The sequence below is a fragment of the Crotalus tigris genome, unplaced genomic scaffold, assembly GCF_016545835.1.
Source record: "Crotalus tigris isolate CLP2741 ecotype Arizona unplaced genomic scaffold, ASM1654583v1 scf7180000019328.220996217465:2438092, whole genome shotgun sequence".
NCBI lineage: Eukaryota > Metazoa > Chordata > Lepidosauria > Squamata > Viperidae > Crotalus > Crotalus tigris.
Genome location: NW_024097488.1, coordinates 2158347 through 2177986, shown reverse-complemented (window position 1 = coordinate 2177986; position 19640 = coordinate 2158347). Strand labels below are relative to the sequence as shown.

The following is a 19640-nucleotide window of genomic DNA, read 5'->3' as shown; positions in this document are numbered from 1 at the left end:
AACAGAATGGTTTTTTTCTGCCTCAATTACACAAGACAAATAAAGGAAGTTCACGGTTACCATGAGTGGACTACCGCTGGAAGGAATTCAGTTAAGAAGCTGAAAATAAACTATATAAAAGTCTAAAATATTCATCCTTTTAAAAATTCAGTACATTTTGCTCTTGGGTCTAATTAGTGAGCCTTGGAATTCATTTAATAATAAAAAGTAAGCTTAAATCATTTTAAAAAATAAATTAAAAGAGAAATAAAGCAAGTTAGAAAATCATTCTTAAAAATGAAATGGTAAAATATCTGTTATTTTATCTTCCAACCTGTTGTGGACATGGAGACCAACTAAAGAGAAACTAGGCAAAAATTGGTAATACATTCAGATTGTCTTGGTTTGAGTCTTAAATTTGGATACAACTATTTAAATTAGTTTGTTATTTTGTGATGCACGACTTTTCAAGACTTTTCAAGTGTAATTTAAAGTGCTGTATTTAACGGTATTGGGGGAAAGTCCACAACTGCTTATACCTGTTGCTTGGAAATGACGATGCTCTCTACAGGCTGGGGGTTCTTGAAGGCCTGCATCTCCTCTGTGATATGGACCATGGAGCCAATGACGACAGCTTTGTGAATCCATCCATTACCTATTCAGAGATAGTTAATTATTTAAAGGAGCAACAAGAAGAATTAACTTTACAATCTCATTATTAAGAAGACCCTATTGTAGGACATGGTTGCATCCTGCTCCTGATTAGGAAATGAGATATCTATCCAATTCCATATTGAAATGGAGCAAATGTACACTTTAACAATGTAGATCTAGTCTGAGTCGCAGGGTAGATTTCCTAAATCTGTATCATCAGAATATCTTGGCACTGAAATTCTAAGAATTGAAGACTTCTAAAGGAAATCAGATTCAAGTGGTCATTTATACCGTAGCAACCACTACAAATCGAAGATTGGCCTGGCCCTCCCATTCTGACTACTGAGAATTGTATTTCTGAATTAAGAGCATTCTAAATACTACCCTGAACTGTGTCTCCATGATGTCACCTACCCCTTTCTAGAACAAAATTCTCATTCTTCTTTATGGATTAAATTTGTGTCTCTTCTTAATCAAGAACTATTGAGTTTAAGATATAGGGAAATGTTCACAAAACAGACAGCTTATCTGAGCAGGGGAAGTTGAAAACAAAGAAGGGTGAATTCTTTGTTTGCAGGGAAGGGGTGGATGCACTCCCTCTGGAAGCAATGCAAAGGGAGGTATAAGGAAAAATACAGCACATATATCAATCAAAACTGCATGATACTGAAATAGCTTCGTTTTAGGGAAGCCAAATTCTGTGTTATAAAGAAATAGAGCTTTGGAAAACTTATAAGAAAAAAGCAAATTATGATTAGTCTTCCTTGCATATAATTAAGAAAGGAGCTAACAATTAAAAGTTTCTTGAGTTGTTAGAGTGCACACAAACATACATACATGCACGATGAATCTAACTGCAATTACCTGTTCCCAAAAAGAGGACATCATACATGTGCCCATCCAGGGCTTGGACTCGGTCTACTGCAACTTGGGTGTAGACCACATTTTTCTTTATTAGCAGAGGCACTCTATCTGTAGGTTTCACCTCGTCATACATCAGTGGATGAAGCTTGATAAAATCCAGCACACCATTGGGTAGATCCTGGGAGGAATTGTAGCCTTTTTTGCGAGCACGATTGGTAATGCACTGCAGAGAGGAAACTGTTATAATTGGCCTCACCAGATCCAAAGCCTAATGTTCCTTTCTTTAACTTGGCTGCTTCCAGATATGTTTTACTCCAGTTCCCATCATTATGAATTAGAAATGTTGGGAGCATAATCCAAAACAACTGGAGGAATTAAGCTTTCAAAGGGTTACACAAAGTACTAAACTACTAAAGCATACAAATTAAAGCCTTCTGAAGGATTTGCACACCTTAAAAACTGCAGCAAAGGTTTAGATGTATTCCCATATAATTTCCCCATATACTCAACCTACCCCTTTTGATCATTTACCAACAATATAAAAAAAAAGGCATAACTCCTCTGTAAAATATCACAGAGAGTTCCTATGTTTATTTCACCCCAGATCGTTGGATCTCTTATGACAAGGGAATACATGTAACTCCTGTATAGTTCACCTGAATAAAGATGAAGATAAGATACAGATGAATATAACTCACTGATCCTGGCCGTGGCTCTGGTACATCCCCAGTGTATTGGGACCACTTGCGGGAGGAGTCTTGGTATTCCATGAATTTCCCTTCAAAAGCTTCCCGCACTTCTGAGATGTTGTATCGGCAAACAGCAGAAACCTGTATGCTCCTCCTGAAAAATATAGGAAAATGGTGGGAAAGCCTAAATTTCATGGATCTAACCAGGTAGGTAAATTTAATTTCTGTGAAGGATTACATTCCCTTAGGACTGACATGCAACCTTTTTGCAGTCAAACAATTGGTTTTCTTCATTTTTCTATTGGTTTGACTTCCAAGAAATTGTCACCAGCATTACAGCAAGATACAAAGAAGTTTTGAGGCAACTTCTGTGGCAGAGGATGTCAGTAATCTGAAAATTTATCAATAGCACCAAACACAATCAGGCAACTGCCAGGATCTTATAATACCAACAAGATTTTGTTACTTACACTAATTGATGCCACTAAATCTCCCACAGTGTTTTGATATAAGTTGCCTTTTCATAATAGACCAAATCATGGCGTACTTAACAATATTTAATAAACCAATGGACTTTCATACAACATGATGAACTAAATAATTAATGGTTTACAAACCACAAAACATCTTTAATCTATCATTAATTATTGCTTTGATCAAACCCAGCTACAGTGTTGCTATGGGTTATAAGACGTTAAAATAGCCAAACTGCTATTTTAACATCTTATAACTCATAGCAATATTGTCAGATTCTTTATGCTGTATCCCATCATTGTTGCTAAACTGCCAGGAAGCACTTCATCACAGGGTCTCTGAGGCTTGCCATTGATCTTGGTATGCTACCTTGATCTTATGAATGTCTGGTTTTAGAACACAGATGGTACACCATGTTTTTTAGGTGTACCATTCTTTGGAGCTGGATCAGTCTCTTTCACTTAGCTAGCCTTTTCACTTAATAACTGAATCTAATGAGTTCTTGTCATAATCTAGGACATTATAAAGAATCTGAAGTTTCAACATTCCTTATCATACTCTGAAAAACAAAGCCACCATTTCTTTATATTCATGTTTATCAATTCTTTGCTGCCACTTCTTGGGTCAAAAGAAGTGGCAGTGAATCTACTAGCCCATGGGTTAAATACAGTCTATTAGTCTTCCCTAAGGCCTAAGATAAGGGAACAGGGAAGAAGCAGTAGCAGAGGATGATGAAAACTTGGAATCTTAACATAGAAGTATCAGGCTAAATTCACTGGAGAAGAGCCTAATGTTGGGAAAGATTGAGGGCAATAGAAGAAGGGGACGACAGAGAATGAGATGGCTGGATGGAGTCACTGAAGCAGTAGGTGTGAATTTAAATGGACTCCAGAAGATGGTAGAGGACAGGAAGACCTGGAGGAACATTGTCCATGGGGTCGCGACGGGTCGGACACGACTTCGCAATTAACAACAACAACAATCAGGCTAAGGACTCATTTCACTCAGCTATCTGTAGCATACTGTAGGTAACTAGTTTTATTCAAGAAACTCATAAATATGAACAAGAGTGTGATAACCATTTTTCACTCTTGCTCTCTAGAGCTGGAATTCTGCTTGCACCTGAAATTATGAAACTAGCAAGCAGTCAATAAGATTAATGGTCACTGGTAGTCCCTCAAAATTGTCTAGTCTCCTTTAAAAAAATTCTAAATTCTTTGGGCCATCCAGTTATCTAACAGTAAATTTGCAATTCAACTACACTGATGGGGGGGGGAACAACTGAAGGTCTACAAGAGTGATATGATTTATTTTTGAAGATAAAAGGAAATCTTATACATTTGAAAGGATTACACCAAATACATCTTGTACATTCCAAATGCTTCTTTGAAATCAATGGCATGGGCTAATTATTAATAAATATATTTGATATGCAGTCCCTTCACAATGGGGATGTAGCTTCCTGGGTGGCATTTGCTATAAATGCAGACTTCAAAGCTGACAAATATTACAAAAGCACAAAGGTGCTAATTAACTGAGGAGAACTTGTAAAAATTCACAGTATCATTAAGAGAAACATGCAAAAAATTGGCCTGGGCTTAGTTCAAACATACCAAAGAAAAAGAAACATGCAGGTGTGGTTGTAGTTGCAGGCCATATGGTAAACTGCAGTCTTTGTCCCTAGTTATACCAAAGTGATCTTGTCAAAGTATTGGTGTGATTCTCCTTCCTATCACTACCATCTTCTGCATATGCAGTAGTATTAATCTATATCACAGCTAGCCACCCAGAAGATTTTCTTTCATAAAATGTCCACAGTAATTCTGGCTAGTTTTTGCACTAATTACAAACCAAAACATTTATAAGGATAGATGACGGTACTGGTAATCACAACCAAGAAGTCTTTTGTGTTCCATTTATTCACCACAGCTGTTCATGGAATGAGGACTGAGTATAGTTAAACAATCTGCCTGTCTTGGCCAATATAAAATGCCGAGGGTGACCAGTGCTAGAAGAAGGATCCTGCTGCATCACTATTTAAGAAAAAAAGGTTCAAGAAGTATCTGAAGGCAAGAGGAGTTAGCTCAAGAGCTCCTAAAAAGATTAGAAATTCAATTGCCATTTTTTTCCCTAACAACTTCAGATTATTTTCTTAGTGGTTTAACAGCTTTCCTCTTCCACTGACTTTAAAACAGAATGTTTTAATTTAAAAATAATATGTCAAAAACTGACACAATGGATGTCTGTAGGCAACTTTTCAGATTAACAACATTTATTAAGAGGCATAAGCTTCTGTGAACAACTGATCCTTTCAACAGATATATGGAATGGCTGTAGTGGTGTAGGGTTAAAATTGAAATGAGACTGAGGAAAAAGAAAGAAGGAAGGAATCAAGGAGGGTATGCAGATATGCAGAGAGATTATACTTAAAACAGATTACAAGAGGTTTATCAATTAACAACTGTAACAACAGTTTCAGGAGATTCTCTTCAGATAAAATGCCGGGAACCATAACAATAGGTTCATTATTCTGCACATCCCATGTTCTCAAAATTCCAAATTTTCTCCAACCTTATAAACTGTCTGGGCCCAAAATTAACAAATTAATAAAATTCAACAGTATAAAAATGCTTGGCTCACCATTGGGCTGATAAGATGAATGTTGCATAGAAGACAGTGCTTGTCCAGTTACCACCATCCAGACTGGCAACATTTTTCAGTACCTCATAGTAAGGTATATAGCAGACCAGCCTTGCTTTCATAAAGGATGTCCATTTTCTCTGGAGAATCTTCTTGCCACCCAGATCATTCTGGAACAGAAGAAGACAGCCAGGTTAAACAAATCCTTTCCTCAGCTTCATCTTTTTGACCAAATTATGGGGATGACCAGAGGTGTCCATAGCCTCTATTTCATTTGCATAGTAGCCTGAACCAACCCTCCAAATGCCTTCATTAGTGCAAGTGTATATTCACAACAGACCATTTATTTTACCTTACACACTCGAGCTATTCGAGCTACTCTGGGCACCTGGGTCTTCTCAAATATGGATGTGCTCTCCTCTCCGGCACGTTCAGTGAAGAAATAGTAGATTTTGTCATCATCTCCCAAAGAGCTCCTTATGCTCTCCCTGACCAATACAGAAGCCACAAACTCTGCATCTGCAAGAGAAGGAGAAAGGTTAGCATGGTCTTTCAAAGAAAAGTGTCTAAGGCTGCTGCTGCTTACACAGGGCAGGTCAACAATCATGAGCCATGAGTCTTTCAAGGAATTAAAGCAGGGGCTGTCTGTTCATACCTTGAATTTTCCAGAAAACAGCTCAAGTGGCTGGCTGTCATTTTCTGGAGAATGGAAGTAGGCTATGATTCAGAGATAATTGCAAGATTGCTTTTACTATCTAGGAGGGTGAGGAATGAAAGACCTGAGCTATGGCTGTAGGACCTACCATTCAGCCAATGCAAGGGGGATTCCTCAGTCCTCAGAACCCGCTGGTGCCGGTTGCGTCGGATGTCTGGTAGGCTGCGGAATTCATAGCGTGTTGCTGTATATAAACTGCCATCTGGGAAACAAATGCAGCAAAAGCAATAAGAGCATGCTGGTCCCAATAGATTTGTTCATTATATGATCAACCTTTTTTTTTTTTAAAATAAACTCTTCTCTACGTCTTCCAGATCTGTTAGAACATGATAGTTCTAATATGGTTAGGACATGATAGTTTTAATATGGTTAGATGCAGAAGGATTTTTCAAGAAATAACCCAAGCTTTACTCACCCATGACATTTCTATAATAAACAAGCAAGAAAATATATTTATATGCAGCCCACCTCCAAGCAAGTCTGGTTGGTTTACAAATTATTGAAAACATTTAAAAACAGAGGAATGAAAACCAACCCTCTCTCCCCCAAGAATAAAGTTAGCACAAATGACAAAACTGGGAACAAATTTAAAAAAGAAGCTTCAATCACCCTCACAAGAGTGGAGGTGTTTATACAACTCCCTGCCTGTGGTGGGCACTGCGTGGACAGCTGGGCTTTGTTTTCTGATATCAGAAGAGACTACAGCTGTTCCATCACTGGAGGTTTTCAAGAAGAGAGTGGACATCCATTTGTCCAGAAAGGCATAGGGTCTCCTGCTTGAGCAGGGAGCTGGACTAGAAGACCTCCAAGGTTCCTTCCAATGGTATTATTCTATGTTTATGGTTTGCATCAAGAATAAGAAAACTAACTGCAAAGGACATACACTAGACTCTCAGGCAACAATCACTGGTGATGCCTTCCTTTGACGCTCCACCCAAACACACACATTTCAGAGAGGAATTTCTCACTCTGCCCAGTCTGAATTCAAGTAAAGTTGCAGCATGAGAAAGGGTTGGTGAGAATGGAACTACATACCCACAATGAGGCCTGTATAGCCATGAGCGGGATCATAAGGGCATTTTTCTTTCCCTTCCTCAAAATGAGACGGTAACACGAATTTGTTGGTATCCTGCAGAAGATGAATAGAAAACACAAACCTTTCTTAAGACACAGAACTATGCCTTGAAGTTCTTGGAATTTTACTATCCCACTGAGGAAGGAAATATGGCACTTCATGTTCTGGGAGCAAGAGAGAAGACAGGAAGGGATTCTTTCTCATCAGTTGTATACTCACTGCAAGATGCCTTTTGGGACAAGGACTCCAATTCTTCCACATGCTCACTGCCCTTTTACAATACCCATACTTCCAGTTAATCAGAATCAATATGGCTAGCTCATTATCCTTCTGTTAGGCTACAAAGATCAGCATTTCCCAGAACTGAGATTACTTCTCTCTCTGTAGGACATGTGCGTTTGGTGGCAGTTTGGTTAGTGCATATAATTGTAACAGTAAACTGTGGTTTAGCACAGAACTGCAGTACCTGGTCTGCATGTGCTCTTCCCCCCCCCCAAATGTTTGGATACAACTTCACCCAAGTGAATGACCTTCAACAGTTTGGATTCTGGCAGTATATCAATGTGAGAAATCAATAAATAATAAATTTTGTTTCAAATATTTATTTATTTGATTTTATCCTACCTTTATTACTTTATAAGTAATTCAATGTGGCAACTTACACATAAGACTCCTTCTTCCTCCTATTTCCCCCACAACAACAACCTTTTAGGCTAAGAGAGGGTGACTGGTCCAAAGTCACCCAGCCAGTTAATGTGACACAAGAAAAAAATTGTGTTATATATTATCAGAATATAATCCTATTGATTATATTTCATTCTGATTAAATGTTAATTAAAAGAAAGCTTACTTTAGATCTAGTTCTACCTTTTGGAGTATGCCCCTGTCCCCCGAGCTCACACAGGATGCCACACAAAGGTTCTTGGCTCTGAAATGGTTGCATGATTTTGGTTTACCATAATAGGTGAATCCAGTGTAAATTCTACTGGTCAATAAATGCGTTTTTCTGCTTTCACAAGAGGCAGATACTTTTGCTCCCAGTTTTTCCACACATTGCGTTTAGTTTTTTCCAGAAGGCAGGTAACTTTGGAAACTGAATCTCCAATGGGAAGATATTCTAGGGGGCCAATCTCCAATACTCCCAAAGTTTGGTCTGACTGTAGTGGGGAGACACAGTCCTATGAAGCCAACCTGTTAAGAGCTTTACTGGTTAAAAACAGCATTTTAAATTGCAACCAGAAAAAATAGAGAGCCGGTCTAAAATTTGCAGAATAAGTTTAATATGCACTTTGTGGCAAGTACCCATGATTTTTTGTACCAAGCAAGGATTCGGGATTTTTTTTAACGGCAGTCCCATGTAGGGCATCTTGCAGTAATCAGGGAGTAAGTCTCCTGTTCTAAGACTGCAACTGGTCTCCACCCACTTATCCAGTAGGAACCATGAACCCAGGAGAACCCTCAGGTTATGGACCTGCTCCTTTATTCCTCTCTTCTGCCCAAACCCAGTATCAAAATTGTTTTTAAAAGTAATGGCAGTTGAAAATCAACCACAAAAGTATAATTGGAAATTGGATGATTTCCTATTTTCTACTCCAGGGGTTTAGAATCATCGTGCTGATTTTGAGCAAAAGCACTAAAGCCCTCCCTATGAACCAGATGGTTGGCCTCAGTTAGCATTAAGCATTAACTAATTAGCATTAGCTACTTGGCCTGAGGAGCTGCACTCAGTGTATGTGGATTGAAAGTGACCTAGCTCTGATACATAGTACCAAATGCCTATACCAGATTCTCAATATATCCAAATCATATGTTGTGGCAGATTTTCAACTTTGTCTCGACCTACTGATTTAACATACTTTACACCAAACTACTGAATGACATTCATTTATCATGACTGATAACAGCATGGAATAATCAATCGCCATTTAAAAATAAAACATTGTAAAGCAAACAAACAAACAAACAAACAAACCAAAAACGCAGTCCAAAGACCCAGGTCATATGCACTGCTCCCATCTCCTCTTCAAAATTGTGTGTGTGGGGGGGGAGGGAGGAAAATAATGAAATATGGAAGTGGGGGGAGAATCATACTACTTTTACTTAATTTACATTTTTGTCCTGGCCATTTCTTAATACTTTCCTGCCATTTTGAGGGATTATGCCTTTCAACTGCAACTTGGAAACGAGCTCGGGCCTCGGGCAGATGGAGGCCGGAGGGGAGCGAGAGCCATGGCTGCTCGTCTGCACTCTTCTGCCGCAGATGCCGTGGCTCCACTTGCCTGGCAGGGCAGGGGCACACTCACGCACGGGGATGCAGGTGGGGCTGCTGCCTTACTTTCTGTGCCGGGCTGGGCTGGATTGGGCGCGGACCTCCATGCCACTCCTTCCCCCGTGGACATTGGGAGTGCCCACCTCACCTACCGCTCATCCCAGGGCAGCCAGGTGCACCGGAATGCCTCCCTTTGGGCTCTCTCAGCCTCTCCTCCCCCCTCCAGGCTGGGGCTGCTCAGATTCCCCCCCGTGGGCAGCCCTCTTTCTCCATCCTCCTCCGCCTCCTTCTGCGGATGGACCGCAGGTTACCAAGCCGGACGGCGCCTCTCCCCGCATGCGTCCTCAGATGGAGGAGCCAGGCAGCTACGGCTCTCACTCCCCTCTGGTCTCCATCTGCCCGAGGCCTGAGCTTGGCACGCCAAGCTGGCTGGCAACAGGCTGGAGAGCCCCGGATGGTGGCAGCTGCCCCGGGACCAGCGGTAAGTGGGATGGGCTCTCCCGATGTCCACAGGGGAAAAAGTGGCAAGGAGGATCCATGCTCAGCCAGTCCAGCCCAGCCCACCTCGGATGCATGGCCACATAGCGATTTTGCGGCCCCCCAGCGGCCCGATCCGGGCTCTGGAGGCCTTTTCCAAGCCTCTGGAGCTCGGATGCATGGCCACGGAGCGATTTTGGAAAAGGCCTCCAGAGCCCAGATCAGCCGTGGGGGGTGGTGGTGCAAAATCGCTCTGCAGCTATAGATCCAGGCAGCAGAGACCTTTTCCAGGCCTCCAAGCCCAGATTGGGCTACTGGCGGTCTGCAAAATCGCTCTGCAGGCATACCTGGACTCACGCTGGCAGCTTCCATTCAAAAAATGCCTTGCCTCCACCATCCAGCCTGGATCCGCCCAGCTCTTGCAGCTGCTCCCTGACTCCCAGTGCAGAGAGAAAGAGCGAAAGCGCTGGTGAATGTGGAGAGGGGGAAGGATCAGCCCGGCCCTGCCTGCCTCTGGGGCGATGATGCATGTGCCAATAGGGACGGCTCTGCGTGCCGCCTATGGCACGCGTGCCATAGGTTTGCCACCATGGGACTAGATCATCACTCATCCTTGTATTATACTTTAAAACAGACTTTATAGATCAATATGAAAACAAAAGACACAAAAGGATAAAACTCATCTCAGTTTTAAGGGAGACCTACCGAGATCAATTTGACAGTATCTATTAAATCTGCTTCTAATACTGATAGTTAAAAATAGAGGCAGTGGGAGTATAACAAAGCTTTATTAATTCTTATCAGTAACCTTTTTTGTTATTTGAGATTTGTCTAAGCCTGACCCTATCTATTTGGGGTCTCACAAAACTTTGGATTTAAAAATGCATTCAATTTATTTTCTACATTTGAGAAGTCAAGACCCATTCATTTTTAATTTCATAATCTGTTGTATTTTTTTAATGACATTTTAATGAAATTCAGTACATTCTTGGAGTCCTTTGTCTGCAGTATTATAGATATTTTGAATCCATATCCTGAATACAGAGATCTATATCAACAATATAGACTTCAATATAGAAGTGTGTAGTGGGGTGTCCCAGGGCTCTGTTCTGGGCCTAGTGCTCTTCAACATCTTCATCAACAATTTGGACGAGGGGATAGATGGGGAAATCATCAAATTTGCAGACGACACCAAGCTGGCAGGAATAGCCAACACTCCAGAAGACAGGCTTAAGATACAGAAGGATCTGGACAGACTTGAACACTGGGCACTATCTAACAAAATGAAATTCAATGGTGAAAAAAGCAAGGTTCTACATTTAGGCAAGAAAAACCAAATGCACAGGTATAGTATAGGGGGTACCTTGCTACCAATAGTAGTAACTGTGAGAGGGACCTCGGAGTCCTAGTGGACAATCACCTAAGTATGAGCCAGCAGTGTGCTGCAGCTGCCAAAAAGGCCAACACAGTGCTAGGCTGCATTAACAGAGGGATAGAATCAAGATCACGTGAAGTGTTAATACCACTTTACAATGCCTTTAAGACCACACTTGGAATACTGCATCCAGTTTTGGTCACTGCGCTGTAAAAAAGATGTTGAGACTCTAGAAAGAATACAGAGAAGAGCAACAAAGATGATTAGGGGACTGGAGACTAAAACATATAAGGAATAGCTGCTGGAATTGGATATGTCTAGTTTAATAAAGAGAAGGACGAGGGGGGACATGATAGCAGTGTTCCAATATCTTAGGGGCTGCCACAAAGAAGAGGGAATCAAGTTATTTTCCAAAGCACCTGGCAAAACAAGATGCAATGGGTGGAAACTAATCAAGGAGAGAAGCAACCTAGAACTAAGGAGAAACTTCCTGACAGTTAGAACAATTAACCAGTGGAACAACCTGCCTCCAGAAGCGGTGAATGCTCTAACACTGGAAGTTTTTAAGAAGAGACTGGACAGCCATTTGTCCGAAATGGTATAGGGTTTCCTGCCTGAGCAGGGGGTTGGACTAGATGACTTCCAAGGTTCCTTCCAACTTTACTACTACTACTACTACCACTACTACCACTACTACTACTACTACTACTACTACTACTACTACTATTATTATTATTGCATTAAAGCTAAATAAGCATTATATCTGGGGTTAAATAATCCTTAAAAAGCAAATGTTAATATTTTTTCCTTCAAATGATGGAATGTGAAATTATATACAATCAACTAATAGTAGAAATGTTCCAACAATAGAAACAAGAAATCCTATCACTAGTGACATCTTATTACATGACCTACTTCACTTGGTACAGTAGTTAGAGAGAAAATATAGAGTATTCTCCCAACTATAGCCAATTGTAGTTTGAATGTAGAGAAAGTACCATTTATCTGCAACAGATGTACCAGCTTGAAGAACAATGGATCCAACATAAACAAGAAGCAGCTGAACAGGCCTTCAGCCCCACTTTGCTCTCCATTGCATAAAAGAGCTATTGAACCATTATTTTTACCAACAAAATCTCCTTTATTTGAGTACTAACAAGGATATATCTAAAATTACAGATGTTGATCCCTGTTGTTCCTTGAAAAATCCAAGAATATATATGATACAATTAATAACACTGTGAGATAGGTTAGGCTGGAATATTATGATATGTTCAAGGTAAGCTTCAGGGAGATCTGAACCAAAGTCTCCCAGATCCCACCTCAGTATTTTTTTCTGGACTCCAAATAATAGGATGCATTCCAATATTAATGAAATGAACGCAAACATGAATTTACAGAGACTTAATAAAGGCATACTTATACTTTAATTTCCCTATTCTTTAGGGAAAATAAATAGTCTTCACCATCTTGGTGACTTTCATGGACAACTGGATGAGAATTATTGTAATTATAATTTAACATATAGAAAGATTGAATTTGGCAAAAGTTGATTTTATACAAACAAAATTAAAAGAATGCTCTTCAAAATATTAGTCTAAGGTTAACTGGTTCCTGAAAATCAATAAAAAACAGTGTGGGATAAATTGGCAAGTTCTGCCTTCATTATGGCAAGCCACAAACATAGATTCTCACCCTCCAGATCTTTTCATTCCTTGGCAGGAATTAGCAATAGAAGAGCCAGGACCGCAGACTGAATTATTAACCCGATACCCCTAACAAAATATACCCACAACCAGTTCTGTATCAAAAAACTGTTGAACAGAATAATGACTGGGAATATCAGAAACCACTTAATAATAATTCCTTCAAACTTGTTGGAGTTAATTGTTTAATTATGATGTAGTGACTATCACCCTCACCTCACCACCCATAAGTAAAATGAAAGCCCAGAGCAGTGGTGAAAACACTCACCCCCACTTTTACTTACGATGTAAGCACAGAGTGGGTGGAAGGCATATGTGCCACAGGCATACAGATGGGTTGAATTTAACCTCTGCAAAAGCTTGATATGATTGTAACACTCTGTCTGCAAACAGAAAGCAAGAACATAATTTTCATAATATTTCTCGCATGTTTTCTCATTCATTAAAGGTTTGAACAAACTAGTAGCATAACACACTGAGAAAGAGGCAAAGGCAATGCACTCACCTTGTTGTTTTTGCCTTTTTTCAAGCATTCTGCTTGCTTCTCAGGAGATGCTTCCCAATTTAACTGCAAAGTAACACAAAATGAGTTCATTATTCTTTCAGCCAACCCAACACAGGAAACAAGGGTTAACCCTGACATTAAAAACAAATTCCATGAAACTCACAAAACCCGTTTTGAGTTCATATTTGGTCTTGTTCAAAGTAAGTGGATTTAACTAAATATAAAACAGGAGAGTACTAGAGAGTTTTGTAGTCCATTTATTTTTAAAGTTCCTTGACTGAAACGAGAGTTTCAGCTTTTGCTACATAAAGGGAACAGCCAAGTGAAGGAATGGAAAAAACAGCTTCTTTTTATTATTAGAGGGAGTGCCTTCAGGAGCTACTTTCTCATACTGAATAAAAGAGAGCAGGAAGTAAGTATAAGGGCCTCAAATAAGAGTACAAATATATTATTTCTAGACCTGCCATTTTGACCCTCACCTGGTTATACATCATGCTAAGCCACAATGTACAGTCTGGCTTTCTAAGTGATTGCACTGTTTACAATGCTTTGCCCTGAAATTCAAGATGTATTTCAACCATATCATTTGAGTGGCTTTTGACAGCCTTCTGAACATAAATGTTTCATTCTTGCCTTCCTTTTTTTCCTGTATTTTAAACTGTCCATAAAACTTTTTATACTGTTTCAATCTATATTTGTAATATATATTTTGCCTGCTATAGACTGCTCGAAATTTCCAATAACAGTTAAATAGCATAAAAATAAAATAAAACATATTCAGTAAAGAACCCAGCTCTTCCCCTACCTTGGTGAATATTAAGATAAATGAAATCTCAAGTTCATGTGTGTTGCAGAATCCAGATTTACCCCCCCCCATTTCTATTTCCTTGTGAAGACAGCCTTTGTGTGACAATATTCTGACATAATAGAGGCAATGTGTACAGAACATTGCATCTTAGTTATCCTTTTATTGCCATGTTACTATGCCTAAAATGTATATTTATATATATATAAATCAGGAGATGCTTCCCAATTTAACTGCAAAGTAACACAAAATGAGTTCATTATTCTTTCAGCCAACCCAGCACAGGAAACAAGGGTTAATCCTGACATTAAAAACAAATTCCATGAAGCTCACAAAACCCGTTTTGAGTTCATATTTGGTCTTGTTCAAAGTAAGTGGATTTAACTAAATATAAAACAGGAGAGTACTAGAGAGTTTTGTAGTCCATTTATTTTTAAAGTTCCTTGACTGAAACGAGAGTTTCAGCTTTTGCTACATAAAGGGAACAGCCAAGTGAAGGAATGGAAAAAACTCTCAATCAGTCATGGATACCTCCCTAATCAAAGCAGATTTCAAATTTAAATTGAAAGAAAAAATATTTCAGGCAATAAAGAATGGAAGAAAATCTAAAAAATAAAGTACTCAACCCTTCTGAAGTATAAACTGTGATGTGTATGCATTGTTCTTGAGGCTATCTGAAGAACACCCACATCCACCCACCCACCCACCTACCCAAAATGTGCATTTACCAAAGGAAAGACAGCAGGCATGGCAAATAGATAAGATAAACACTTACTTTCTGATAGGAGCCATCAGAGATATCCCTGGAACTTAAGGAGAAGATTGCCCCCCTGGCTCCCACGTATAGAATTCCCTTCTCTTCTTCCAATAAGAGGGTAGTATAATTCTGGACGCTGTTGTTAAAACGCCTTGGATATTTCAAAGCTAGGGAGAAAAAGAAAGAACTTTTATAAACAAGAACAGAGAGACATTTGACACCTTAAAGCGTTACTAATATCCTGGGTATTATATTGCTGGACTGAAGTAAACCAATGAGGCATGAATTACTATGGGACAAGCATATTAATTCTTACATTGCTATTCAAAATATGCATAACATCCTTCAAACAGATTTTTAGACATAATGTTAACAAATCTAGATTAGTTGCCGGTTTACTTCACGTGTGATTCAAGGGGCTGGTTATGACCTTACCTAAAGCTCAACATGGCATAGAACTGGTAATTTGAGGGAGCACTTATCTCCATAGGATCTATCTGTCAGAGTCAAGTTGGTGCACCATGGGTCTAACTCTATACAATAAAAAATATTATCAGGATCCAGAAAGCAGAATTTCTATGTGTTCTGGACAGCAACAATGACCTGATATTTTGCCTTATGCAATTCTGAACAATTATTTTAAGCATTGGATAAAGCTACAAGTCATCACAAGCAATTATTGATTTTTAAGTACAGGTACTATTGGAGTCATTCCTCCAAATAAGTTTTTCCAAGAACCTCAGATCATTCAGCAAGTATTCAATATCTTAACACAACAAAAAAAGGTGCTGATGACTCATTTTACATAGGCACTCATCAGACTCAAGAATTATTGCTCACAAACATTTCAATTCATGTGGTTTTTAAACAATTTTTATTGATTTTGTCTTAATAATGGTTCCTCTCCACTTTATGTCTTTGCTACTAAAAGGAAAGAGCTTATACACCTTCAAGTGAATAACTGCTTTACAACAAAGGTTCAAAGAAATACTGGCTGGTTAGCCTATCAAGTTTTGCAGCAACGATAGCAAAAAAGCTTGTGGTACTACAGCAATTAATACATTTATTACTCTTTAAGGTTTTGCAGATCACTTCATTAGCTGCAGTGAGTCTTAAGAAAGCAGCATTATACAGACAGGCAAACATACACAAATATACTTAAGCAAGATCTGCTGGTGGGGGGTGTAGAATGAAAGAAAGGAGAATAGTGGAAAGAGAGGTGAGAGACATAGTAGACAATAACTGTTAACAATGTGATACTGTAGTTAGGTGTGACACAAACATCCTTGCATTAATGAGCTAGTTAACTATGTGATTAAAGGCTGCTGTTTAATCTGTAAGAAATGGTGCTGAATTTTCTAATAAATTGTAAATCAACTGTTCTATAATCTAAATTGATCTTTTTCATTCCTCCGATCTATTAATGAAAGCATATGCCAGGCAGTTTTCCTTTGGTCTTTGAATGTTGCCAATTCTGCTTATATCATCCTGAAGGAAGAATAAGTGCCTGTTCCCTAATTTGCGAATATTCTTGGGTTTGATGATAAAACTGCCAGAAGAGATGAAGGAGCTTCAAGATCTGAAACAAGATTTGAGTCATTTTTTGGGTGTGATCTGTTGTGAATTAATAGTTGTTCCAGGCTGGGTGAATATCTGTAAACAAATACAAGCTTACTACCAAAGCATGGGCTGTTAATCACAATTATTTCAGCTTCCCCATAAATACGTTGTTCCCTAGATCATCTCAACCACTAAAAGTGCAATCTTATGCATGTCTATTATACAATACTGTACTTGCTGCCAAGAAATTGGTCACAAGGTTGCAGTGTAAGGTTTTCATATACTTCACTGTTTTCTAAAGAAAAATGCTACAAGGATTAAAAAAAATTGAATATATGATTATACATAACAAAGAAATGGAGCTCACTTATTATTTTGCAACAAAACTTACTTCACAGGATTGCTATGAGGATAATAATAGAGGAGACTAATATGTGTGCTGCCTTGAACTCCAGGTAGAAAGACAGGATATGTGAAATAATACATGTACAGAGGTAGTCTTCAATTTACAACAGTTCATTTAGTGACCGTTCAAAGTTACAGCGGCACTGAAAAAAGATGACTTATGACCATTTTTCAAAGTTATAACCTTTGCAGCCTCTCCATGGTCATATGATCAAAATTCAGATAGTTCATATTTATGACGGTCTCAGTGTCCCAGGGTCATGCAATCACCTTTTGTGCCCTTCTGACAAGCCGAGGTGGCGCAGCAGTTAGAGTGCAGTACTGCAGGCCATTTTAGCTGACTGTGTTCAGCAGGTCAGCGGTTCAAATCTCACCGGCTCAAGGTTGACTCAGCCTTCCATCTTTCCGAGGTAGGTAAATTGAGGACCCAGATTGTTGGGGGCAATGTAAATATATATATACATTGCTTACTGGTGTACACCGCTTAGAGAGTGCTTGCACTTAAAGCGGTATATAAGTCTCAAAAATAAATAAATAAATAAATGGGGAAGCCAGATTCACCTAACAGGGTTACTAACTTAACTGCAGTGATTCACTTAACAACTGTGATAAGAAATATCATAAAATGGAACAAAACTCACTTAACAAATGTCTCACTTAACAACAGAAATGTGGTGCTCAATTGTGGTCGTAAGTTGAGGACTACCTATAATTTCTAAATTAAGAGAAAATGTGATTTAAAAAATCAGATGCATAGACTTTATTATAAAATGATTTCTTTTTACACAAAATCAAATCCCATAATGTTTGATATTGATATGTTGTAGAAATGTTGCAGTTTTGCTATCTTTAATAGTTACTCTATATATCCTTAATCAGGAGCCAATTCTGTTAGAACTTATAGAACTCAATTTTAAGCAATTTTACCCATTATTAACCATGATTTGTTCACTAATCCATGATGTCTAGCTTAAAAATGAATACAGGTAGTCCTCGGCTTATGACAATTCATTTAGTGACTGCTTGAAGTCATAGTGGTGGTAAAAAAAGTGAGTTATTTTTCACACTTATGACCATTGCAGCATTCCCATGGTCACATAATCAAAATTCAAATGCTTGGTAACTGACTCATATTTATGACGGTTGCATAATATGTACCTGAGTCATATAATCATCTTTTGTGGCCTTCTGACAAGCAAAGTCAATGGGAAAGCCAGATTCATTTAACAACCATGTTACTAACTTAACAACTGCAGTGATTCACTTAACACTATGGGAAGAAAGGTAGTAAAATGGGGCAAAACTCACTTAATAACTGTTTCACTTAGCAACAGAAATTTTGGGCTCGTACCTGTACAAAACTTCAACCATCTTATTCTATACTATTAGCTTAGCATGAGACCCATTTTAAAAGTGACATGACTTGGATTATAACATCAATTTAAATAAACACCCATTTATTTATTCATTAAAAAAGTGGATTTTGCAGTAGGATTCATAAAAATTGATAAAAACTAAACTTCACCTATTCACAGAATTACAATCCAATAGGAAAAAGGAATGTGGTACAAAAACCACAAGTAAGATCAGTAACTGCTGTAAAGTTACTAGTATTTAAACTAGAGCTTTTTTTCTAAAAAAAATAAAAAAAATTTGCCGGAACTCACCCACGTCATACAACCCGCCTTGCCTACCCTACAAGGTTCCATCCAAAAAAGGTGCCGGAACTCCGTTCTGAGCGTTCTATGAGAAAAAAAGTCCTGATTTAAACTATTGGAATTTGTCTGCAAAACTACCACTAGGTGACCACTAGATAGAAGCAAAGAGTTTTCCATTTCTCTTTGCTGCTATACAGTAATAATCTGGATGTTTGTACCCTAAATATGGTAGTTCTAATAATATTGTTTTCTTTAACTAAATGGAATAGAAACTGTTAAGTAGATTTCAGCTTTCCCAACTGAATTCTTCCTGATAGCTCAGAGTAGACTATACATCCATTATGTCCAGCCAGATATATGATGGCTGTGAATTACAGCAGCTATATAGCCCCATACTGCAAGGCACCATGTTGAAAAAGCATCCCCAAATTTCTCTGCAGGCATTTAATAAGAGTTACATAGGTGGGTAGCATATCTACTGAATTTTGGCTTAGTACGTCAAAGGGTTATTTTTTATGGCAGCTTTTCAAAACTTGGAACCTTTCAGGTGGAGCTACAATTCCCATGCCATATTCAGTCACCATGTTACAATGCTGGCTACAATGATGGGATTATCGTTCTATACATCTTCAGGATGCTAGGTTAAAAATGCTGTTCTCTACAAAATGAATTAAAACTAATTAAGAGATGGTTCTTCCTTCTTATCAAGACTGTGTTTTTCAATTGGAAAATGTGAGTTTCAGAAACCTTCAGTGTGTGGGTGAATGAAAGGTTAGAAAACTGAGTATATGACTGACTTAAAAAAATAAATCTCCATTTCCTCAGACAGCATCAGAAGAAACATTAAACCATATAAATATACTAAGGTAAAACCCAAAGGATTTTATTTCTAATGTGTAAAGTAGATTATACTTATTCTAGTGATATTAGATCATATTGCTTTTAACAAAAGGACCTCCTTTTGACAGAAAACAGTGAATTATCTGCATACCATCTGCTTTCATAGAAAAACTGAAAACGTGTGAGAACTACA

General features: G+C 38.6%; 1 protein-coding gene across 10 annotated transcripts in view; it reads right to left on the bottom strand.

Moving 5' to 3' along the window:
- SEMA4G (semaphorin 4G) overlaps nt 1-19640 on the bottom strand; it is a 104805-nt gene that overhangs the window by 6963 nt on the left and 78202 nt on the right. For all 10 annotated transcript variants that reach the window (XM_039361708.1, XM_039361711.1, XM_039361714.1 and 7 more), the window contains 10 exons: nt 15003-15151; nt 13423-13485; nt 13202-13300; nt 7051-7144; nt 6104-6217; nt 5653-5819; nt 5301-5470; nt 2196-2340; nt 1498-1720; nt 519-634 (listed from right to left, as the gene is read on the bottom strand). In XM_039361708.1, the coding sequence (XP_039217642.1) occupies nt 519-634; nt 1498-1720; nt 2196-2340; nt 5301-5470; nt 5653-5819; nt 6104-6217; nt 7051-7144; nt 13202-13300; nt 13423-13485; nt 15003-15151 (1340 nt within the window). The remainder of the gene's footprint in view (nt 1-518; nt 635-1497; nt 1721-2195; nt 2341-5300; nt 5471-5652; nt 5820-6103; nt 6218-7050; nt 7145-13201; nt 13301-13422; nt 13486-15002; nt 15152-19640) is intronic.